The 26,437-nt window shown below is 38.6% G+C and overlaps 1 protein-coding gene across 1 annotated transcript in view; it reads right to left on the bottom strand.

Moving 5' to 3' along the window:
- disp3 (dispatched RND transporter family member 3) overlaps positions 1–26,437 on the bottom strand; it is a 44,293-nt gene that overhangs the window by 14,521 nt on the left and 3,335 nt on the right. The window contains exons 2-8 of the mRNA XM_060881450.1: positions 7,681–8,890; positions 7,202–7,421; positions 4,884–5,020; positions 4,315–4,449; positions 2,835–2,995; positions 1,758–1,897; positions 1,580–1,671 (exon numbers count right to left, since the gene is read on the bottom strand). Of these exons, the coding sequence (XP_060737433.1) occupies positions 1,580–1,671; positions 1,758–1,897; positions 2,835–2,995; positions 4,315–4,449; positions 4,884–5,020; positions 7,202–7,421; positions 7,681–8,671 (1,876 nt within the window). The 5' untranslated portion in view covers positions 8,672–8,890. The remainder of the gene's footprint in view (positions 1–1,579; positions 1,672–1,757; positions 1,898–2,834; positions 2,996–4,314; positions 4,450–4,883; positions 5,021–7,201; positions 7,422–7,680; positions 8,891–26,437) is intronic.

Here is a 26,437-nt window from a genome sequence, read left to right as displayed (position 1 = left end):
AAAATTTATATTTATCCTTTATACTTGGAGACTTGTATCCTACAAAATTCCAGAGTTTCCTTACTCTGATTCTTTCACACCATTACATGTGTACATGCATATTACTATGTTTATTTTATGTTGTTTTTATATCATATTTATTGTTGTTGTGTCTATATTTTTTGTCATGTATTTCATTGCCTTCTTGGCCAACCATCTGTTCTCTTTATTACATCACACTAGGGTATTATCCCTTCCCATAGTGTGACTATACAGCAAGTCCCAGTCTTTTCTGTCAGTCAAGGAAAAGGGAATGTTCGCTGAAAGAGAGGAATGAGATATAAGACTAAGCTGCCCATCACAGCAGTCATAGCTCTTTGCAGAGCGACCTGCTGAACTAAGTGGAGATGTTGATGATGAGGGGAACGAGGCTGACGTGACCCCCGACATCATCGTGTCGTCTGCCATACAGGCAGAAAGAGATGTGTACTGTATGCAGCCAGACATACTAATGCATGGCGTCCTATATTTTACTTCAGTACTTGCTAGTTCTTAGTAAAAGCGGCAGTGGATACACACTTGAGTGCCTTTAATTCTTTAAAAAAAAGCCCTTATAGCGATTGCTAGCTATTCTGGAAAAAAAGTAATCTGAAATTGTGCTTAATTAATAATACTCGCAAAACCTACTCCGAGAACAACAATAATTATTTTAGTGATACTTTGGGTTGTTAGCCTAGTGTATTGTTGTCAGACTAATAAACAGAGCTGTGACCCATTTGAAAAGGAGGAGCTACAGAGTCTTCATACAGTATGACTTACCCAATAAAATATCCTTCTATTGTTTAAACTGTATATTTAATATAGATGACATAAGAGAGCGGGGGCCACGGTGGCTTAGTGGTTAGCACGTTCGCCTCACACCTCCAGGGTTGGGGGTTCGATTCCCGCCTCCGCCTTGTGTGTGTGGAGTTTGCATGTTCTCCCCGTGCTTCGGGGGTTTCCTCCGGGTACTCTGGTTTCCTCCCCCGGTCCAAAGACATGCATGGTAGGTTGATTGGCATCTCTGGAAAATTGTCCGTAGTGTGTGATTGCGTGAGTGAATGAGAGTGTGTGTGTGTGCCCTGCGATGGGCTGGCACTCCGTCCAGGGTGTATCCTGTCTCGATGCCCGATGACGCCTGAGATAGGCACAGGCTCCCCGTGACCCGAGGTAGTTCGGATAAGCGGTAGAAAATGAATGAATGAATGAACATAAGAGAGCACTAATGATAGTATTATGATTATTAACTCTTTTTACCAGAAGCCAAAAACTGGAATTTGCACCTGATTTGTTGTATCCATGTTCATCATTGAGTGTCTATGTCATGTCCCACTCCACAGTGGTGGTTAATATGACGCGCATATGAAAGTAGACACATTTTTCATGTCCTGTATATATTGCTGTTTATAAAACTTTAGTTTAAAGTTGCAAAGCTGTGAAACATTTTTCCATTGTTTTAAACAAATTTTAAATAAACAATTCATTTATTTATTCTAATGTAAATGTCCCATAAATCCATTTACTAGTAAAAAAGCCAGGAACTATCTAGTAGCAAACAAACCTGGTTCTGTCTCAACAGTCAAAAGAGCCACATCATCATCCTCATCAGAAAGAGGGCTTGGATTAACTGAGAGTGTATTCAGAGTTCTCCACCTATAGTAAACAACAAGCAGTACACACTATAAATAGATAGACAGATCCAGACATATTACTCAGCAGAAAGTGATAGATTACTTTACCATTTTGGACAGGCGTTAACATGGGCAACAGCACACTGATTCCAAATGCAGAGGGCAGCGGGCATTAGAATGGACACCCAGAGCCAGCAGCAACTCACGATGAGAGACATGAACAGACTAAAGTCATGCACTGCCGGGATCTGCATACATAATGTATAAAGAGGAGCCAAGTGTCTGCTGTCCAAAAGTCAAATATAACTCTAATTATGTTTCTTTCCTTTCTTTTTCTTTTCTTTTTTTTCCCCTTTTTTTTAAAAAAAAAAAATTTAAATCTACTAAATATACATGAGAGGACACTCAAGGTTAAAAAGAAGAAGTCTAAAAGTCCTGCCTTATAGCTTTACTATCATTTCATTGTGATGTTGTTAAAGTATATTTAATCATTTCTTTCTCAACCTGGTGTTCTTCGGTGCTGCAAACATCTGTCAAAATACGCCTCATTTATAGACCCTGGTACAGTGAATGCTCATGATTCTGGTTTGGTTTTTATTTTAGACCCAGGAATTTTTTTAATAAAAAAAACAGTGGTGTTATGATACCCAAATGTCTTACTTAATATTGCTTGGTAGTATATTTGGCGTAGAGACTTTAAATATTAGATGCAACTTGTCAACAATAATGTGTGACTTAACCAGACAAAAAAATTCACAAATTTTCAGCATTATACTTCAGCACTTAATAGTTATTTATTTATTTATTTATTTATTTATTTATTTCTATTAAACCAAATACCTATATTTCACTATTGAATTTTTCAAGGTAGAGGTACTCTAAACAGCTGGCTTTCAAACAAGTTCTTATAAGCAATCAATCGCTAGACCTATCATAAGTCTGGGTGTACAGCAACTGGTTTGTTTGTATGAATGAAAATAAAGAATGGAAAAATGCATTTTGTTCTTGACTGTTAGCAAGGTATTGAAAAATAGGCAGACTTCGACTTCTGATGTTCAAAATGAATAATTGTAGAATCGATTCTGTATCTTGGAACCACGTGGAGGAAATTATCTGGTCGATGTTCAAGCTGATTGTTCCTACATTTCAGCAAAAAAGAAAAGAAAAATGCTGTTGTATCAGTACCTGCGAGAAGGCATTGGCTGCATAAGCGGCTGCCGTGGTGAAGGAAGTGAGGAAGGTGGCACGACTTGCTGTTTTCACAGTATGGAGCATACGCTGCTCAGCTCCTACAACATGAGCTGCCTGCCTGAACGTACTGATAAAGACAAACACATCATCCACACCTAGAAAGAGATAGAGAGGCAGATAGGACGGGGAGGATTTTTTTTTTCTTTGATGAAATTAGCTTTATGTTTATGTTTAAACTGTAGTATAAACAGTTAAAAAAGGCTCAACGTGCCTAACAGAGTTTTTCCACTAATAAACACTTATGGTTGATGAGAAACTTTGTAAATTAGGAATTTTCCCAAGATACAAAACTATTAGAAAAGAAAAATCTTCCTAAATTGGTATGATTAATCAGATAAATATGGCTGGATTAATATTGCCACTGTTTTGGGTAATGGACAGTCTTTTTAACAGTCCATAGTAGAAGGTGCTCCAAGTTCTTTGAATCTACTTCCTTGAATCTTGGAAGTAAAATTGTCATCATTACATAACATGGCCAACATTTCAACTTTGAGATGTAGAGTTTTGTCCTCATGTTGCACCTTAAAGGCAGGGTCTCCGATTTTTGAGAAATGCTTCAGAAAACTGAGTCGGGCCGAATAATAAAAAAATCAAAAACAAAATTCAAAACAAACGTGAGCCAATGAGCAGAAAGGGGCGGGGCTTGTCAATATGCGGTGGAGAGAGTGTTCAGTGCGCATGTGTGACATTAGCAGAAAGCAGTTTTAACATTGACATGGAGGATAAAAACAAAGAAAGAAAGCGAAGAAAGGCTTACGATAAGGCAAGAAGTAGGACCCGTGTTCAGCTTTCCAGCTCTGGAGAGAACTGAAGGAGCGGGAAGTTGGCACATATTCACAGATTGGAGATTCCCGAGTCAATAACTCACAAATAACACCTCTTTTCTATCGTAGTAATGTAGAGACGCAGCTACAACCGTGTTTTGTGTAGTAACAGTGTTTAGCTCAGGAGTTATTGACTCGGGAAATTCAACTTTACTTAAGACGCTGAGGCACTTTTTTCCTTCTCGATAGGTGAGTAACGTTGGTTTTGCTTTGTTACACAGAACTAATATATGCCGTCCTTTGCATGATTATGCTTGTGTGTCATTTTTTCTTGTTTGTTTATCTGCAATCGTATTGTTCAACATTGGCTTTCAAAAATCGCAGACCCTTCCTTTAAAGATATTATTCAAGGATGGCTAGCATGTCCATGTCCATGTTTCTGTCCATGGTGAGGCATGCTAATTCTAACCACTATAAAGTATGTCTATTTTATACACACCAAAAAAAAATATTTTGTTGTTTTATTTTTTAATTTTGCATCATTTAGTTTAGTTTTAGTTTTAGTTAACATAATATGTCGTTCAAAGAAAACCAAGAATTATGAAAAAAGACAATGGAAAGATTTAATCGTTCATTCATTCAACACTCACCAATGCCAATGATTATAAAAGCTGCAACACCGTTAAGAATGCCCAGGTACTTCACCCTGAACACCACATGATAGAGGAACAGAGCCACCAGGCAGCTCAAGCCAATGCTAGCCAAGCCAAAGAATGTCAGAAACACTACACACAAAATAGAAGAGAGTGAAGAGAAGGTTCAGAAAAAGAAGAGAAGGTTCAGATTAATTAGCTGCATTTGTCTTAACAGAATTTAGATGTAAGAAAGCATTAAGTGTGTCTAAAAGACTACATTTTGTTGACTAAACTATAACAAATCTAATCATTCTTAGTAGTGATTTGGTGTTGGTTTGGTTCAATAGTATTTTAGACTTTTATAATGTAATGGATTGTGTTATAAGAAGATTTCAAAATATATGAAGTGACTCTAAAATATCATTTCACCAAAAATTATTATTTAGGGTTTTTCAAATACTAAATATTGTATTTAATATTTGGTTTGATTACAACAAACCACTGCTGCAGAGGGAAATGATTTTATTAACAATCTCAACCTAGAAGTGCTCTTATCAAAGAGAAAACGTGTGTGCAATCCTTACATGAGAATGAAGTGAGGATATAGACCAGAACTGCTATACAAGCGCCACTAAATAACGCTAGCAACATGTCGCTGTGGAATGTCCTTCTGACCTCATCATCAAAAAGCTCTGTTCCCCCATAGAGCACCTTCACCTTGCTGTGAAAGAAATGGAGAGAGAAGTAAAAGGACAGCAGGGAAGAGATATGTGGGTAAGAGAAAGAGCCTGAGAGCAAATTGCCCATGAACAAGTTTCAAAAGTGCACAAATGAAAGAGGGAAGAGATATTAACATGGACAAAAAAAAAGATTGCTCAGCATTGCTGGTCTGATGAAAGAACAAGGGATTATCTTATTAGATCATTCCATATAATAAGCCCGTTCTAAGGGATAATTATGTGCACCCCGATGAAGTACTTCTGCCTTTCTGGGAAAAAAGATGAAGAAAGTTGTGAAAAGCACTGCAGGGTGAATGACAAGAAGAGAAAGGAATAGTGCTAGCATGCGATGAAGGTTTGTGCTTCAAGGAAAATTATGCAAAGGTGTCAACATCTGTGTTTTAGCTTTAGCATTAATGTTTTTTTTTTTTTTGTCTTATGGTGATATGGGAAACACTTAAAATAAATGTTTTGCATCTTTCACAGATAAGATAGTTATCATGCCAAACATGAAGAAAATTTTGCCCGGCAGAAAGGCAATTGACAAAGGACACAGGATTCACTGAAGGGGAAAGGACACATGATTCACTGAAGGGGAAAGGACACAAGATTCACTGAAAGGGAAAAGACACAGGATTCACTGAAGGGGAAAGGACACAGGATTCACTAAAGGGTAAAGGACACAGTATTCACTGAATGGGAAAGGACACAGGATTCACTGAGGGGGAAAACAACACAGAATTCATTAAAGGGTAAAGGACACATGATTCCCTAAAGGGTAAAGGACACAGCATTCACTGAAAGGGAAAGGACACATGATTCACTAAAGGGTAAAGGACACAGCATTCACTGAAAGGGAAAAGACACAGGATTCACTGAAGGGGAAAGGACACAGGATTCACTAAAGGGTAAAGGACACAGCATTCACTGAAAGGGAAAGGACACAGGATTCACTGAAGGGGAAAGGACACAGGATTCACTAAAGGGTAAAGCACACACCATTCACTGAAAGGGAAAGGACACAGGATTCACTGAAGGGGAAAGGACACATGATTCACTAAAGGGTAAAGCACACACCATTCACTGAAAGGGAAAAGACACAGAATTCACTAAATGGTAAAGGACACAGCATTCACTGAAAGGGAAAGGACACAGGATTCACTAAAGGGTAAAGGACACAGGATTCACTGAAGCTGAAAGGACACAGGATTCACTGAGGGGGAAAACAACACAGAATTCACTAAAGGGTAAAGGACACATGATTCCCTAAAGGGTAAAGGACACAGGATTCACTAAAGGGTAAAGGACACAGGATTCACTAAAGGGTAAAGGACACAGGATTCACTAAAGGGTAAAGGACACAGGATTCACTAAAGGGTAAAGGACATGGGATGCATGAGGTTGTTCTAGCAAATTACATTTGCTTAATGCCAACTTTATCTAGTTGCATGCTGTTAAAAGCTGTTGATAGAACTTGTTTTAGGGCCATTGAAATACACTAGGGATTTGATGCTGCAATTCTCTTTGCCTGCTAGGATTTTCTTGTTAGACATGTTGGCAGCTTTGCCTTATGCAGAGTACTTAAAAACCTGGAACAAATATATCTCTTGATATGGCTTTTCAGAGTGATGTAATGTGGTTTATCTTAATTGCATCTCAGTACACTAATCCCATTTTACAAGGATAATTATTTTGATCAAGACAATTATGTCATTTTATTATCTATAGGGTCATTTGTTCAAAGTATGATCAAAGTAATTCAAGAACTAATAAAGAAATCTAAATCCTAGTGCCTTTGTTACAAAATACTGTCAGAAAGGCAATTTGTAAAAGCAAAGATTAAACTAAAGGGATGTTAATCTTGTGAATCTTATCCAACAAGAATGGAATTCTCAGTATTGAGGAAATAGTGAAAGATGATGCTCACAATTTAGTGGAGAAGCTTAAAAAGCGTCTATTTGACGATGAATGTTCTGTAATGATTATAAAAAAGTAAAATCCTAATATGTTTGACACATTTGAGACATCTGTAGACTTAATTGACCAAATTAGCAGTTTATTAATTTAATATATTGGGAATAAATTGTGATTTCACTATCTTGGATACCGCATGAACTTTTTTAAAAATTCCTCCAAGACATTCAGTTTATAGCTATCCAATTTACTAGGAATCTGCTTCTAACCTGGTGGATTGCTGAGCCAAAATATCCGCATATTGGACAACAAAGTCCCTGAACCTTCGTCTTTGCTCCAGCGGTCGGTCTTGTAGAGAGTAGAAGGATGGCAGTGGTGCTCCAAAATGGATCTCGCTGCGGAGGAGGGAGGAACGGAGGTTGTCTGGAGTGAGTGTCTCATCCACATACCAATAAAACTGGGGGTGGGTTATTGCCAGACTCAAAGCACCTAGGCCAACAACGAAAAATGTGAAAAGTTCCATAATTTTTGCTCTATTTGTTTTAATAACTGCAGCTGTACTGTATATGCCATGGATATAATATCAAGTTTAATGATGCTAGGCATTGGTTTATTAAATGGAAAAAGACAAACAAATCAAAAACATGAGGTACAACTAAAAGCTTTTGGACTACCAATATGTTGTGTATTGTGCAATTCTAACCAGTAAAAGTCAAATTGTTTGAATTGGCTGCTATAAATGACTCACCTTGTATATCTGCCAGGTCTAAGCCCATGCCATCAAAGTAGATTTTCCCTCCTCGCTCGCTGGGGAAGAGGTAGGAGAGGAGGGAGCTTGGGGGTGAGCAGTATGAAGGCCCTAGTGGAAGGTCCCTTAACACTTCCAGAGGTTTCCAGCAAAACTGCTGAAACTGTGGATGTTGCATGAGGAGTCGCTCCACATGGTGGATGGTATGAAGACGCTCCTTAGTAAAGATGTTGTTGTCCTTGTCACCCTGAGCCACAAAGACCAGCTCCATCCTCCAGAGAGCCTGGGTCTGAAGGTAGGAATAACCTGCGAATCTTGGCTTTCTGACAAGAGCTGAACTTGATTCTTCCTTCACTTGTGTTCTGATAGATTCTGTCCCATTTCTAGTGGGCATTATTTTCACCTCTGGTTTCTCACCATTCAGCATCATTTGGTCTGTTTTGGTGTTAATTCTGGCTTCTTGGTTTTGTGGTTCCTCAAAATTACCAGGTCTATTACCAAACACCTTAGATAATTGTGTCTGATTGGCCACCACAGGCTGCTTCTCCTGTCTGTTTAATTTCAGCAACAGGAAATCCCTAAGGGCATTTGATTCAAAATCAAACCCCTCTGCATCACGCCGGTGTCTATCCCAAGACCCTAATTGGCTTTTCAGTGCAACGGTGAGTGCATCGAAGCGTTCTGCAGATGAATGGCTCCTTACTTCAAAGGCACTGTAGGAGAGATCAATGTCCAGAGGCTCACAGTAGACAAACATGTACGCAGAAAGAGTTAAGGGAAGCAGGAAGCCTACAACAAGTACCACTCCACTGGCCCAGGGCCGAGTGTAAATCCATCCTACTGCCCACCACAATCCTCTACAGACTGGATCTCCCCTGATTACTTCAACTGCTTCATCACAAGCTTCCTTCTCTTCTTCATCATCTTGTTCCTCATACTCACTAAAATCCCACATAGCCTGAAGCAACAAGGGCTCATCCTCTGAATCCATGGTATTACAGAGACACACAGGCAGTTATATCACTGCTAGCCTGGCGTAAATGTTTGTTATCTCCACATACAGTGAAAGTGTGATAAAACAGATTTGAATTACGCAGCAGCCTCCACAGCGTGCCAGGCTATTCGAAAATGGCGTTTTCGAAGACAAGGACACTGTCGTTAATTCCGTATTTCACTAGGCTACTGGTGCACAGCCTCTGGCCTTTGAGTCCTGAGGAAAGAGGAAATAGAAAAAGAAGAGTGTGAGAGGAAACGGTGAAACCAGATCTCCTGGGGGAAACATGCAGAACCAGACTGGGTTGAGCCTCAGGCTTAGGATGTCAAACACAGGGCACATGTGTACGCGTGATGATAAATTTTCCTCCCGCATTGCCTTTCCCTCTTATCAGGAGAGCTGTGAAAGCTTTCACACCAACAAATGATGGTTGGCATGTGTTAATCTGCAAGGGCATACAAAAATGAAGAAGCAAATTACATTAAGTTACCCCTGAAACTTTTCACTTGCCTTGAAAAATGTCTTAATTGTTTAGTTACATTCTCACTCAATGAGAATGTATTAGATCTGTTCTGTATTATGGATGACAAGGGACCATTTTTCAGAATCGGAAAATTGTATGAATTTCTCTTACAAATTTAACCTTCACATTGTATCACTGGATCAGAGAATTTCTCCAGCTCTCCTGATTTAAGCAACACAGTCCTAAAATATATTTTAAATATATCAAATATTGCATTTTTCTCTAAGTTATTAGAAATATAGAAAAAAATTCTAAAAAAGAACAGCTGTAGACAGATCCTCCAAATGATCCTCCTAAAGTTGTGTTAGGACTAACGTGTACATGGGGATGTGCTGTTATAGGTAAATAATAAAGAGTCAGGTCATATGAAGTGGTCTGACAAGAAGTGTAATTACTGATAACACCCTGAATAACAATTTTCCCAGCACAGCATCCCCTGAATGGTTTTATTCCTCTTATGCCAAAGCGCTTTGCCAAAACTAACATCGTTCTTATTTATTACAGCTACATACATTTATTTTCATCCATTTATGTGTAATGTTGTGGAACATGGGGGGAACGGTGGCTTAGTGGTTAGCACGTTCGCCTCACACCTCCAGGGTTGGGGGTTTGATTCCCGCCTCCGCCTTGTGTGTGTGGAGTTTGCATGTTCTCCCCGTGCCTCGGGGGTTTCCTCTGGGTACTCCGGTTTCCTCCCCCGGTCCAAAGACATGCATGGTAGGTTGATTGGCATCTCTGGAAAATTGTCTGTAGTGTGTGATTGCGTGAGTGAATGAGAGTGTGTGTGTGTGCCCTGCGATGGGTTGGCACTCCGTCCAGGGTGTATCCTGCCTTGATGCCCGATGACGCCTGAGATAGGCACAGGCTCCCCGTGACCCGAGGTAGTTTGGATAAGCGGTAGAAAATGAGTGAGTGAGTGAGTGAGTGAGTGAGTGAGTGAGTGAGTTGTGGAACATTTGGAATACAAGTTAGTTCTTGTCAATGTTTCACCAGGCTCGTTATTCACTCATTACTGAAAAACATAGCTATTGTCACGTTATCAGAACTGCTAACTCTGACTCAGAAGACGTCCGATCCTGTGGTTAAAAAAAGCTTAAAGTTGCATAAATAAAAACATTTCAACTATTGGATTAATATTTATACACATTTGAAAGAAAAGGTTCCATAGGTTCCAATTAAATAAACCCTATAGGGTGCTTTGTAATCTGTGAAGAGGTTCTACTTTGTATATAGAAGCTTTAATTGGTTCATTCATTCTTTCACTCATCATTTTAGTAATTCCTTGTAGTAATAGTAATGGTAATTATAATCATGCAAAAAATATGAAATGCAGTACAAGTCACTGTAGAACTACTGAACCTTTTTGGATCTGACTAAAGAGTTCTATATCTATATAGGTTCTGTATGGATCCCCAATGTAAGCAGTGTAACGTATTAGAACAAACACATTATAAAGATCCTGTGATTTGAATTACAGCTGGTTCTACTGTTAAAGGTGCTTTACTTCTTTGATTTGTCCCTCTGGCAGAACCTTTTTAAGACTGTATGTAGAACAATACAACAACGTTTTCCTGAATCATCCAAATCATCCTAAAGTAACCACATTGCCGTTTGTGATATTGCACGACATCATGAAACAAGCCTAGCTGATGTAAGTCCCTGTAAAGCTAGTACATGTCATTTGTGTTTTAAAAATAGCTTGCCTACTTCATGCTTAAAAATAAGTAATTGGCTGGTGTATAATATACAGTTTATTCAGAAAGGTCTGCTGTCCATTCAAAGTGATGAAATTATATGGCAAACCTCCATCTGACTTCCTTTTAATTTCCTATTTACAATCATGTGTCATTTCAACATGAAAAAAATCGAACTGCCTGAATATAATGTCTAATGTGATTTAAAAAAATACATTGTGGAAAATTTTAGCCTTGCTCTACGAAATGTAAAATGGGTCAGATTATAAGGGTTCATGAATCCAAGGCCATTCAGATGTTCACTCTCAGTGGAGGGTATCCCGATGTGTGCTCAATGAAAAATAGTCGAGCTGTGCTCAGGGGAGGCACCTGTGTATAGCTTGCCCTGTATTTTCATCCCTGTATTTCTTTCCCACAGAGAGTCAGTATATTTCACCTCTTAGTCTGGCCTGCTGGTGGATCGATGCTTGATTTAGGTGTTAAAGAATCTCCCCTGGCGGGCTGCAGAGACACTAATAAGCATTCTGGGACAAATTTCCAAGCCCTGGAACACTCTAAAAGTCATCTCTCAACATATCGGTATGAGCCACTCACATGCCAGCGATAAGTGTGCATTAGCAAACCTCTTTGGAAACGTTCATCAGTCATCCTGACATATTCAGTGATAACGGTTCATGGTAAGTATATCTCAACACATCTCCAGATTTGATTCACAAATGAGGAAGTGAAGGAGTAAAAAAAAGGGAGTTAGAGACGAGTTATCACACAAAGATGGTGGAGAATATTAAATCCTGTTGTTTTACAGTCCCAGAAATAGAGGTACCTTGAGTTTTACAATGCTTCTATCACATGTCCTATTTCTATGACAGCTTGGATGCTTTCACGCTGATTGTAAAGCCTGATTCTTATCTTTTTGCCTTCCAGGCATCTCAATGTAGCCAGAGAACATACTTTGTTAGAGTATTCATTTGCCTCCCGCCTTGCAGGCTGCTGTCAGTCACATATGTTAGATAAGTAACAAAGCAACTAACCCTGCTAGTGTGTTAAACGCTATAAAGTCTTGTACTGTAGGTGGGTGATTTCTCACTTGCAGTGCCATTTAGACCTTGTATCTCTTAAAACACTTATCATGTTTGCATAAATTTTCAACACTGAATTTAACAACAACAAAGAACTGCTATTCAGTTTCAGGCAAAAATATTTCATGGTTTTTAGTGTTTCCTTCCTAACAGGGTTGGGTGTTTTAGCATAGAATTAACAAATACACAAATTGTGATTAATGAGCATCCACAAAATGGGGCGCAATGACATTAATGACATATTGGGGAAGTGGTGGCTCAACTGGTTAAGGCTCTTAGTTGTTGATCGGAGGATCGTGGTTCAAGGCCCAGCACAGCCAAGCTGCCACTGCAGGGCCCTTGAGCAAGGCCCTCAACCCTCCCTGCTCCAGGGGTGCTGTATCATAGCTACCCCTGCACTCTGACCCCAACCTCCTCAGTTGGGGTATGTGAAGAAAAGAATTCCTCTATGCTGTAATGTATATCGTCGCTGTCGGGCGGAAACCTCGTATGTCCAAATTTGGTCAATTTCATATTTTTTCACATATCGATGCTATTGGTCAGTCCCCACGTGGGTCTGTTATTTTTACAAGTTATTAACCAATCTAAAGTCTTGAAAATAGCTTGAGCGCAAATCTCATAACTCCATTGGACACTTCAACTGTCCACCTCTTCCTCACTCCGCGGGAGAGCTTCGCGGCATATTTCTCCTTAATAAGAGTCGCAACGAATCAACACGTCTTCTGAGGTAAATGTCTTCAAAACACTGGGCTCAAAGAAAAACAAATCTTGACCCCCGCTAGTTCTGGTGCTCGTCTGAGGACAGGAATTTAGCGCAAGACAATCCACTGCAACGCGGACTAAACCCTGTGCACTGCAGATAAGGTACGGCATTTTTTTAATTTCCTGAAAAATGACGGTTTTGGAGATATGAGGATTCCGCCCGACAGCAACGATATGTAGCGATAATAAAGGCTTCTACGCCCCCCGTTCTGTTCTGTTCTGTTAAAGGTGTTCTAATGATTTTCTTTCATTTATTCATATTTTACTTCAAATACCTTTTACAGGTAACAGGAGTGAACTTTCAAAATGTCATTTTAACAAATTAAAGATTCAAGAAAATTCGAGAACTCAGATTGCTTCTGAACATTATTGTCAGAAAATTACTCATTATTTGGAATATTTTTTAGTAGTGGATGTGTTCAGGTAACAGGGTTAACTGGATGTTAAAAGATTTTTCTTTATAAATTCTTTACAATGCAAAAATATGTTTCAAGCCTAAGATACAAAATGGAAATATTGAATATAGTGGAATATTTTAATAATTATATTTCATTGTTAAGTGTAAGTGTAGTGAGCTAGGATTGGCAAAGTACTGTTATAAGTACATTGTTTTAAGATTAATATGAAACATATAGGGGGCATAATGGCTTAGTGGTTAGCACGTTTGCCTCACACCTCCAGGGTCGGGGTTCGATTCCCACCTCCACCTTGTGTGTGTGGAGTTTGAATGTTCTCCCCGTGCCTCGGGGGTTTCCTCTGGGTACTCCGGTTTCCTCCCCCGGTCCAAAGACATGCATGGTAGGTTGATTGGCATCTCTGTAAAATTGTCCGTAGTGTGTGAGTGAGTGAATGAATGAGTGTGTGTGTGTGCGCCCTGCGATGGGTTGGCCCTCCGTCCAGGGTGTATCCTGCCTTGATGCCCGATGAAGCCTGAGATAGGCACAGGCTCACCGTGACCCGAGGTAGTTCGGATAAGCGGTAGAAGATGAATGAATGAATGAAACATACATAAAATTTATAACGTGTGTCTGCTTCTGATTGACCTACCAACAACAAATACAATACAATTCATCCAGCCTTTGCTGTAATATGAATCCATTCACGCTCCCTGATAAACTAAAAAACACTTAAAACTAAGCATCACACTGGCTCCAATCAGCTTAATGTGTCTAGACTTTTTGAAGGAGAATGTGCTTTTAAAAAGAGGCATTTGTTTGTCTATAAACACCTCAGGAGGTGCAATGCAGCATCTGTCTGTGCCATGGTCTAACTATTTAACATCTGGAGGCTTTCTTTACTATAGAGGACAAATTCTTTACTGCGTAGGATGCTGTTGAGATCAACAGACAAACACATGTAGGGTTGGACAAACAGACCTTGAGTCCAAACGTATGGGTGTAAAGAATCATCCAGCCAACTGGCTATAAGGTTGTAAAAGCTGTTTAATTAAAAGCTGCACCGAAGATCCATATTCTTAAAATCTATATAAATACATACAATTACTGATTAACAAAATTATAATATGTTCACTTTATCTTAAGCAATAGGTTGTTATTTCTATGGACATATACTCATTCATTCATTCATTCATTCATTCATTCATTCATTCATTCATTTTCTACCGCTTATCCGAACTACCTTGGGTCACGGGGAGCCTGTGCCTATCTCAGGCGTCATCGGGCATCAAGGCAGGATACACCCTGGACGGAGGGCCAACCTCGAACCCCCAACCCTGGAGGTGTGAGGCAAACGTGCTAACCACTAAGCCACCGTGCCCCCCACTTGGATATATACTGTTTAAAATTGTTCATATACAAAACTTTATGTTTCTGCTCTTATCCTAAGCCTACAGAAATATGAAAATAAAAAAAATAATTCTGTTTCCTCCTATTTTTTGAATTACAATAATAATAATAATAATAATAATAATAATAATAATAATAATAATAATAATAAATAAATAAATAAATAAGAATTAATTATATTAATATAAAGAATTATTATATATTTTATAGAATTATTAACAAAAAAATTATAATTTGAAAAATCAACCACTGCATTAGTGGTGAATAAAATTATTTCTATGTTCCTGCTCTTGTGTTATTACATGTATGTACATGTTCCAATATTCCTGAACTTAATCATTGGGTTGAACAGTAATGGTTAAAAACCAATACACAACCATACAAAATACTAAAAGAAATAAAGAAGTACTAGCAATCAATTCCTTTACTGCCATCTCTGAAAGAAATCTAATGAATGAACACAACTGCAGCAATTCTTGGCCAGATATGCAATATAATCAGCATATTAATGATATTTTGCCCACTGTTCCACCACCACTGTTGGCCCCAGTGCATGAAATAAGTGCCGGCTCCAGATGGCAGATTGAATTCAGATTTGAGGAAACTAAAGTCCCAGCTTTTGGCTCAGATCTACCTGTTTTCACTGCAGGCGAGAACAATCTGACAGAACAGAGTTGCAAAGCAAAATGAATAAAGACGATTCAAGGACAAAGACTGTGACAGGAGGAGAGAGAAAAATAGTGGTACAAAGGAAAGTGAGAGTACGTTGCTATGGTTACTTCAGAAACAGGCCACACCCTTATTAATAGTATTTTGACCAAAGTTTCACATAAACAACATGTCAATATTCATTCATTCATTTTCTACCGCTTATCCGAACTACCTCGGGTCACGGGGAGCCTGTGCCTATCTCAGGCGTCATCGGACATCAAGGCAGGATACACCCTGGAAGGAGTGCCAACCCATTGCAGGGCACACACACACTCTCATTCACTCACGCACTCACACACTACGGACAATTTTCCAGAGATGACAATCAACATACCATGCATGTCTTTGGACCGGGGGAGGAAACCGGAGTACCAGGAGGAAACCCCCGAGGCACGGGGAGAACATGCAAACTCCACACACACAAGGCGGAGGCGGGAATCGAACCCTCAACCCTGGAGGTGTGAGGCGAACGTGTTAACCACTAAGCCACCGTGCCCCCCTCTTAAATCCAGTGAAGGGAAATTGCAGGCAAACCACTAAGCCACCGTGCCCCCATGAAAGATAGTTATGCACTAAAAAATATATTTTTTACAGTTGAGTGTTAACAATACTTTTCTTATGATTTTCTTAATCATACAGAACTAGAGTATGCAAAGTTGGTGTTTACTTCCAGGAATTATTGTACAATGTTAAACCGATTTTCTTTAGAAAATTCCTTTCTTTCCCTCGTCACCTCTGGCTTTGGTCAAGCGGGTTTTCTGTAAAGCTGTTCTGAGACAATGTTTGCTGTGAAAAACTTTATACAAAAATGTAACTGAACTGATTATTTACAGCTAGTTGGCTAGCCATCGCTGATGTTCTGCTGACTCATAGTTCAAGGTAGCATGGCATGATTCATGTCAATATAAGTTTGGGTTGTCCAGATTGAAATCTGTTTTCTTTTTTGTTGTTGTTGTTTCTCCCTCTAGAATCAAGGATGAAAGGTTTTACTTCTGAGGCAGTTCATGGTGTGAGGATAGAACTACAATGCAATATTTATGGACCTCTGGTCAAGGCTGAAGAGTGACTTCGGAAGCTTGAAGATATTTGGATGATTTTTTTTTTTCTATCACTTACCTTCAGCAGCTATAATAAACTTTTTCAATATAATATGCCAAAAAATTGCAGCTTATGCTGCAAAATGCTGTGTGTTACTTTAAAAGTGCAAACTGTTCCTCTTTTCTAAAGACTTCATTCTATTTTCTTCGTTGAGATTCTTTCTATATATGTTTATTGACATTTTCTTACAGAAAGCTTCACCAAATCCATCCATTTTCAGTAGCACTTTTTGCAGAAGGTACTCAGACACTCACGCACAAACTACAGGCAATTTAGAGATGGCAATCAGACTACAATGCATGTCTTTGGTCTGAGGGAGGAAACCGGAGAACCTGGAAGTAAACCCTGAAGCATGGTGAGAACATGCAAACTCCACACACAGGGCAAAGATGAGAATTGAACCTCCAACCTTAGAAGTATGAGCCAAAGGTACAGTATTAGCCACTATGCCACCATGCATTACAAAATGTATTACGGATCATGTAGCGCATCAGCTACGCAAAACCCTTCGAATGAGCTGTTACTATGGAAACAATAACATATGAGAAGGGATTAATATCAATTTGCAATTAGATTGGAACTTCTGTCAGAGCAGGGACGTCAATAGAGAAAGTATCCACTAATCCTTCAATGTGACAAGTAAAGAATTTCTAATCAACTTATGTTTAATGGCTGTCACATTTACAATAATTCATGTGGCTGACATGTCTGACTTACTATTGAGTAGTTTAGAGAAAGGACCCTAATACTTCCAATTACTTCCCTTACCGAATGATTGACTTTGACATACACTTATAAATTTACTGTCATTATCATCATTTTCCCAAGTAAAGAAACTTCAGCTTGCCAGATTTACAGAGCTTCGAGCTTCAAATGAGTGCAATCCTAAAGGAACCGTAAGATGTGAGATATACTAGTATAAACACTACACTGCTGTGCCGGAGATATTTCAGAAGATTTGGGCTTTGAATGACAGCAGGGGTCTGAGCTGTTATCAGGCGTGATGGCGTGTTTTGTTCTGCACGCTGGTGAGATGCGGTCTCCGGTGGCATTTTATTTTGCCCAGGCAAAAGCAACACTTTCTCTGCATGTCACAGAAGAGGCGAGAAACTCAATATGCATGCGTGAGTGACAGGTTAGAACAATGCGGAGGAAGATCACTCAGACTTTGGTGGGGTTGGACGCATAATAATGATGCTTAAGGGAAAAAAAGAATGTCTGTCGAAGTGCAGCTGCGTTAACAAAAAAAATAAAAAATCTACATTTCATGCCTAATAATGTGAGGAATAATTGATTACGTGTTAAAAAAACATGGAAATGAACTAACCGATATAATATGTGATATGCAAATTCCTATGTGAGAATATATTCGCATTTGCATATGCATGAGCTCATGAAAACATAAATCATATTATGAACTTTTTTTCACATGGTACAAATACAGTATTTTCCACATAATTTTCATTTTTCAGTGCATTCAAGTGAGTGTAAAGAAATGTGCAAAACATAATATGGTATCTGAAAACCACATAAATTTCACTTCTATTTTGTGTTTCAGTTTCAGAAAAAAAAAAATCGAAATGTTACTGAATCCACGCATAACAAGCCCTGTAATAATCAGTCAACATTTAGCCGTGTTGAAAATATTTAAACAGTGCCAAACTCTTCTTTAAGTATTCTTGAAAAGTGAGTATTAATCGAGCACAATTTTTGGATTATGACAAATAATTAAATAAATGTAGTTCTTGGAGCTTCGCTGAAAGCACAATTTTAAAAAAAATTCACTGCTTGTCCTTCAGGGCCAAACATTTTCAGCTGAATCTATTTATGCTTTTTATTCTTTGTTGCTTACAGAAATGTTTTTTTTTTATTTTATTTTTTCTCAAAACCTCAATGCTGTCCTGTTACAGTAGCTATAGACTTTGAAAAGTAACTTTGTGAATGTAGAAATGTGTATTTAATGTATTTCTGTACAGAAGTTGTCTTTTTTTCATTTACAGTAAACTTGTTCAAGTACAGTGTTCATTTTTGGATAGATATCAGCTTTGCTGGAACATTTGGAGGTGACTGATGACCTGTGTTCGTTTTGTATTATGTTATTATCTTTATTACATGTGATATGTAATAATCGGCCACGTTCAGTTTGCTGTATAAAGTGGTATAATGTCCAGTAATGCTGTAGTACTCTGTGTGTGTGAGTGTGTGTGTTGTGTAGCTCATTTGGATCTCTGTCAGTTTCTTTAAAGCCCTGTTCTGACTTCATAGTACTGTAACTCTGTATTTTTCTCTGGTGGTCCAAATACAAACAGACAGCAGGGAAACAAGATCACAAAATTTGGCTATGAATAACATTAATGTTCATGAGCTCATGTATGCGGAAGAGGTCTGATAGCACTTGTGCAAGCACCATGTCATAGCATGGTACGGAGGTACAGTACAGGAGTATAAAGTGTGGGACAACCAGACTAAAGAACTCCTTCTTCCCCTCAGCTATTAGACTCTTAAACAGCCACCCATCTCAGTGAATAGTCAGTCCAACTGTTCACCTTATTTGAACATTGTAATTTATATTGCTGCTATTACAACCACTTTTATATACTGCTAATATTATTCATGTAGCCCCATCTTAATTTGCACATCTGTTAATGTTATTGCTGCTATTGTTATACTATTTGCACTTTCTTGCAATATTATATTAATATTTGCACTCCATCTCAATTTTGCACATCTATTAATGTTATTGCTGCTTTAAATACCTGGGAAGGGGGCACGGTGGCTTAGTGGTTAGCACGTTCGCCTCACACCTCCAGGGTTGGGGGTTCGATTCCCACCTCCGCCTTGTGTGTGTGGAGTTTGCATGTTCTCCCCGTGCCTCGGGGGTTTCCTCCTGGTACTCCGGTTTCCTCCCCCGGTCCAAAGACATGCATGGTAGGTTGATTGGCATCTCTGGAAAATTGTCCGTAGTGTGTGAGTGAATGAGAGAGTGTGTGTGCCCTGCGATGGGTTGGCACTCCGTTCAGGGTGTATCCTGCCTTGATGCCCGATGACGCCTGAGATAGGCACAGGCTCCCCGTGACCCGAGGTACTGTAGTTCGGATAAGCGGTAGAAAATGAGTGAGAGTAAATACCTGGGTTATTCCTGCCATTATTATAGTATATTTGCACTCACTTGCGATACTATATTATATTGCATTTATATAGTGTACAGTTTGTGTGTACAGTTTGTATATACAGTCCTAGCATTCTTGTGGATGGCTAAGTAAGAATTTCATTGCTTAGGGAAACCTTCTTTCCTCACTGGGGATATGACAATAAACGCTTTGAATCTCTTTGAATCTCTTGAATGAGCAGCATTCGAAAACATTTGCTTGGTTGGGTTGAATTCTTGGAAGGATGCACTAACTTGCCCAATGCCCTGGTTACTAGCTTTTATTTTAAAGGCGGATAAGAGTTAGCTAGTGTGTGGACATTTATTTCATTCTACTTTGCACAGCTATTTCTAATTTATGTCTAATTTAAATCGATTCTTTTTGATCTTATTCATTGGGTTAGATTTTTTTTATAAAACAAACACTCGAGAAAAAGCATATCACTGCATGTCGTACCGTGTGCCATTGTGTATGTAATAACATTAGAATTTCAGCTTAGTGTTTTAACTAATATAAAGTCATTATATAGTTTTTAATAGATTTTAAATAGTTTTTTTTCAGCTAATCCTCCTCGTTTCAAAATGCGCCAGCCATTACTTTTACAAATGACATGGGAAAAGCTCTGGTGAATGTCATGAGACATAACAACTGTGTGATCAAAGCAAAAGTTTTGTACACATGAGGACAAAAAATGCCAGTGTTTACGTCTCTGCTGTCAGTCATGTTACAGACAGAGCCGTACAGTATATTTATGGCTCAAAGAGCAAACATGACAGATTCAATTGCAGGAAGGCAGTGGCACCTGAATCTGTTGTTGTAGAGGGAAGAAAGCCAAAAGTAATAATATGTATAAAAATCTGTTTCTTTTGAAAGAAAAATAAATCTGCTGTCTGCAGAAGGGGACTTTAGATGACTGGATGAATACCTTTCTGCTGGAAATATCATGCAGTTATTATAACAATGATGATGATGATGATGATGATGATGATGAGGCTGATAATAATAGCAATGATGAGGATAATGATTTATTATTATGATGATGATTATTATTATTATTATTATTACTACTACTAGAGTTACAATGTACATGACACATTTCCAACATTACAGTATAGAGACATGTCAGGACACTTAATTGTGAACCTGAAACATCTTTGGATTACACTTTAAAAGTGTAATGTTTCATCTAACATAAGCTATTGTTTTGTTGGACAGGAAATCCACCCATAATGCACACAAGGTACAGAAAAACACTCAATTTTCTGGTGGACAATCTCAGGGGGTTAACTAAAATAAAAGAACTAGCATTGACTAACCCACTTCTTTTTATCAGAGGCAAAAAAATGGAATTTGTGCCTTTTTTGTTGCGTCTATGTTCATGATTGAAAGTCGTTGTCATGTGACACTCAACAGTGGTGTTTAATTTGGCTTATATGAAATTAGACACTTTTTAATTACTTTCTACTTGGGGCAATATATTTTTTATAGAAGTTCCCCCACACAAATGTTTCTATCTTTAAAGTAAATGATGATATCAAACCTATTTCTGCTCCCAAGTGCCCAAATAAGCTTCTAAAATCTTCAACCACTAGAATTCTATGAGAGGTTATCAACAGAGGGAAAACAGAGGTCTCACACTGAAAGCCAACAGAGCTCTGACTTTTAGATCAGACTTACGACTGGCAATAAAATAATTTATTTTAATGTCCCATAAAATGATTTACATTGCATCAACAGAATGGAGTTCTAGTGTACTGGAAAAAAAGGTTAAACTTTTCATTTTTGTGTATGACTTGGCAAGTGCCAATTTTACGTGTCTGCAAGTGCTTTATTTTTGTAGGAAAACAAGCAAGACGCAGATTTGCTCTTAAGCCCGAGCAGTGCATTATTCCTGTTGTGCGTATTTAAAGCAATTTACAAGTTAGATCTGGTGGAAAGAGCATTTGTTAGAACCCAAAACCTGATACTGGTGGCTCCTTCCAAAAATGCTATAAATAAAAAAAAAAAACATCCTTACTGTAATGAGTTTGTCTGTGTTTTGCCCTGTTTCTGTCTGCTGTCTGCCGTGCTGTTAATTGTTTGCTCCGCCCACTCATTGGTTACCATGGACACTAATTGCACTCTATCTCCCCCCCAGGTGTATCATGTTAGTCACTGATTGTCTCTGCTTCGTGATTGGTTCCTGCTTGCTATATCGACCCTGTTTGTTCACTTCCCTGGTGTTGGTTGTTGTTGTATGTTGGTGTTGATGTTCCTGTTTCCTGTGTGCTCAGTATTCTGCCCTGTTTTGCCTGCCCGTTTGTTTGCCTGTTTCTTGTCTTGGTTTATTAAAAGTCTAAACTGCACTTGGATCCTCACTCGCCTTTGTCTCGTCGTGACACTTACATGAAAAAAATGACCACATCAACTATGGGCTACTTTTTCTATACATATCTGGGAGCAATGTTTACATTCAGCAATACAGCAATATACCAATATGTAGTGTTTATCTTTAAATAAAGTCATAATTTTAAACTAAGGATAATATTAGTGTGTTTTCATTTCTGTTCAAAATGAGCAGAACATTTAAGTGATATTGTTAGGAACGATGTGGAGCGTTCTTCAACAACATTTAGCAGAATGGTTGCCAAGCAACACACAGACGCAGAACATGCTGTAATTATAAACGCTTTATATTTGGTATCCTTCAGTCCACTCAGCGTTATTGTGCCTTTCAGCTTGATATCAACTGCCATTATTAAAAGAGAAACTGCTTCATCATATATCCCAAGTGCCATGTTTGTCCATGTAACAGATTGTGTACAGTTTATTATTGGATGTTATCGAGCTGCCAAACTGTAATGTACAGTATAGTTTAAAAATAAAAAACTGAGCTGTTGAATAAAAGCTTCATACAGAAACTGATATTATTTTATATTATCTTCCTCCTCTTTCCCTATCTCTTTCAACCAAACATATACACTTATCCCACCTAGTAGATCAAAATTCACAACAGAATCTGACATTTTGGGAATTTATTTGGCGCAGTAACACTGATGTATTGAGGTCACAAGTCTGCCTTTTAAGAGTAATTTACGACGTCTCGGAACGCAGCTCAGCCAATCGGAATCAAGGACTGGTGCTATCCGTTTTATAACAGTTATTTTCTTACCTTCAGAGTCGTTTATATTTGATGAAGCATTCAGTATGACACCTTTCTTCAGCGTACAAGAAAGAGCTTTGCAACTGTTCATACATTTATGATGAATGATGCTGAGGCTCGTTTTCTGGAGCTCCTGCACACACCAGGTGTAAAATAGCACCGTTCTCATTATAGTGAATGAATCAGAAGCTGAAATGCATTTTTGGTTATAATGCACAAATGTTTGCACAAGAAGCCAATTGCACAACGTTAAAAAAAATTCAATCAAGAATTGAATAACAATGGTAAAAATAACACAAACTAGTTTACAGTTTGTGGACGTTCCACAGCATTATATGTTATTCCAGATAGTCTTTAATTGATAGAATGGATAATGTAAATTCATAGATAATATTAGATAAACAACCAAATATGTTGAAGGTAATATTAACTAAATATTAAAAAATATTAGTAAATATTATAATATATTGTTTATTACATATTTACTACTACTGTTTCATTTAGTTTAAACTGCCAAATTGCACAAATCTTGTCTCTTCTACAGTACCTATTTTGTGTCTAGTGTTACACACACACATACACAGACACATACACACACACACACACACGCTGCTCTATAGGGACATAAGTTTCTGCCTTTCTATCTATTTATAAGAATGAGATGCTGCTGCTCTTCTTGGCAGAATCTGAAGCAACAGATGGCTAATTTAAATGCTGATACATTAAAAAAAATACATAATGATCCCTTTTCAAAACAGAGATGGAAGTAGATGACTAATAGTCAGGTGAACACCTTCTTTCAGTGTTCCTTGCTGTTCAACTTTAATATATTTCCTGAAACACCACCAAAATGTCAGACATTAGAACCTGTTTAAAGAATTTTGTGTGCCTGAGTGTGAAACTGTGTGCAACCTATTGCATGTCAGTGCAGCACCATGGAGGCACCGTAGCCTTCCCATCAGACTGATGCTAAAAATAGGTAAATCCCTCCTCTCCTCTCTTCCTTTCTCCTTCACCCCCTTCCCCTCTCTTACCCCCTCTTCTTTTTTCCGTCCTTCACGTCTAATATGGATCATGTCCTTCTTCTTTTTCGTACTCTTCTCTCAATTAGTATTCGATTTGGTTTAAATTCATTGTTTAAATCTTTTAACTTGCCAGCTTCTTTCATAAGCAACGAGGGTCCAGATTCAATATTTGTTCATTCATTCATTTTCTACCGCTTATCCGAACTACCTCGGGTCACGGGGAGCCTGTCAGGCGTCTGTCAGGAGCCATCTCAGGCGTCATCGGGCATCAAGGCAGGATACACCCTGGACGGAGTGCCAACCCATCGCAGGGCACACACACACACACTCTCATTCACTCACGCACTCACACACTAGGGACAATTTTCCAGAGATCCCAATCAACCTAGCATGCATGTCTTTGGACCGGGGGAGGAAACCGGAGTACCCGGAGGAAACCCCCAAGGCACGGGGAGAACATGCAAACTCCACACACACAAGGCGGAGGCGGGAATCGAACCCCCAACCCTGGAGGTGTCAGGAGAACGTGCTAACCATTAAGCCACTGTGCCCCCAGATTCAATATTAAATAATAAAAAATCGATCAATGCTGTACATTTCAATTAATAACGTAGGACTAATTAAGGAATTGATGTGTGTACTAACTGTATAAAACAACAATGACAAAAACAACCTTTTTTTAATGCCATTTTTTATTGTGAACCTATATATAAGTTCCACCTTCACAGCTCTGAAAGTGGATCTGCAAATGAAAATATGTTGGGGGTCTTAAAATGTTGTGTCAAGAGTTTCATTAAGCATGCTAATGTCAGATTGATTTAGACATAAATTGTAATTACACTAAGAATTTAAATTAATTACACAGAGTAATACTCCAGCTGATATGTTCAGATATAAAATAAATAAACATTAGTATAAAAAATTTGATCATTTACCTGCTGTAAATTATGTAAGACCAAGTTACCTATGCTTTAATATTTTCAATTAGGGATGATTTAATGTTTCTCTCTCGTTTTAGATAAAACCTGAACACCACAGACATTTTTTTCCATTTAAAAACCATGGGCATTTTACATTTTCTACCTTTCTGTTTGCTGATATAATAAGCTCCACTTTACTGGGAAGGCTTTCCACTAGATTCTTGAGTTTAGATGTAGGGATTTACTGTATGTTCATTCAGCCACAAGAGCATTAGTAATGTTATTCTGTTGGTCTAGAATGCCAGTTTATTCCAAAGATGTTCCGTGGGGTTGAGTCAAAGTCAAAGGACACTCAAGTTCTTCCATTCCAAACTTAAAACCCCATGTCTTCATGGAGTTCACTTTGTGCCCAGGGGTATCGTCATGATGGAACAGGTTTAGTCCTCTTAGTTTCAGTGAAGAGAAACCTTAAAGCTAAAGCATACAAAGACATTTGTGTGTTTCCAATTTTGGAAAAGAACAACATACTGTATGGGAGTGATGCTCGGTTTATGGGTGTCCAAAAACTTTTGCCCATGGAGTGCATCTGAAAGCAGTGAATCACAGTGAAACTGAATGACTTTGCTGTAGAATGGTAAATGTTTGATTAGATTTGGGAATTTCTGCAAACCCAGAGAAAAAAAAATGTAACATTAACATACAAAAATGTTTTAATACTCATTGGCTCATACAAGGGGTTTCTTAAATTCTTAACGTCTACAATTTTACAATATTAATAATAATATGTATTAATATACGACAGATGCAGACATATAAAATTAATTAACACCCAAAATCTGATACGTTTCCACTCACTCACTCACTCACTCACTCACTCACTCACTCACTCACTCACTCACTCACTCATTTTCTACCGCTTATCTGAACTACTCTCAGGTCACGGGGAGCCTGTGCCTATCTCAGGCGTCATCGGGCATCAAGGCAGGATACACCCTGAACGGAGTGCCAACCAATCGCAGGGCACACACACTCTCTCATTCACTCACACACTACGGACAATTTTCCAGAGATGCCAATCAACCTACCATGCATGTCTTTGGACCGGGGGAGGAAACCGGAGTACCCGGAGGAAACCCCCGAGGCACGGGGAGAACATGCAAACTCCACACACACAAGGTGGAGGCGGGAATCGAACCCCCGACCCTGGAGGTGTGAGGCGAACGTGCTAACCACTAAGCCACCGTGTCCCCGATACGCTTCCAACAGTGTACAATTTAAAAACCACATCATACTTCATGCATCACACGTTTGATATCTACTTATATATGCACACTGTATAATGTTGAGAATGACTGCAAAACAAGTTGGCTTCAGTTGGCATCAGCAGCAGTAAACATTCATTCAGACTCTTCCCAGCCTCTATATTTCTCTCTCAATTGAAGGTAATACAACAAAAATATGCAGCTTGTCCTGCCCTCGCGTTATTATGCTGTCTAAGGGTCAAGATCAAAGCTGTTGAGAGCAAATGGCACTGAGTCAAAAAAAAAACGCCCTACTCAATTCAATTCAGTTATACGTGCATAGCACAATCAACAATAGATTCTGCCCCAAAGAATATATATCTTAGATATCTGGATGTAGATTTTGATTCCTAGAGACAACAGTGACAAAGATACCCTGTCCGAAACTGGGACAATGGCAGGATTATAGCTCATTATGGTATGGGGTTGAATTGTAATAGCAAACAGGTTAACTGTGTTGAATGGATTCGGTATGAGCAGATTTTAGCTGAGAGCTCATGCAGTTTCTTTTCATCCTCCTTCCAACATTCCACGTCTTAGAAATACAGTGCTTG

Source organism: Tachysurus vachellii, chromosome 11, assembly GCF_030014155.1.
Source record: "Tachysurus vachellii isolate PV-2020 chromosome 11, HZAU_Pvac_v1, whole genome shotgun sequence".
NCBI classification, from domain to species: domain Eukaryota; kingdom Metazoa; phylum Chordata; class Actinopteri; order Siluriformes; family Bagridae; genus Tachysurus; species Tachysurus vachellii.
This window is presented reverse-complemented; position numbering and strand designations above follow the sequence as displayed.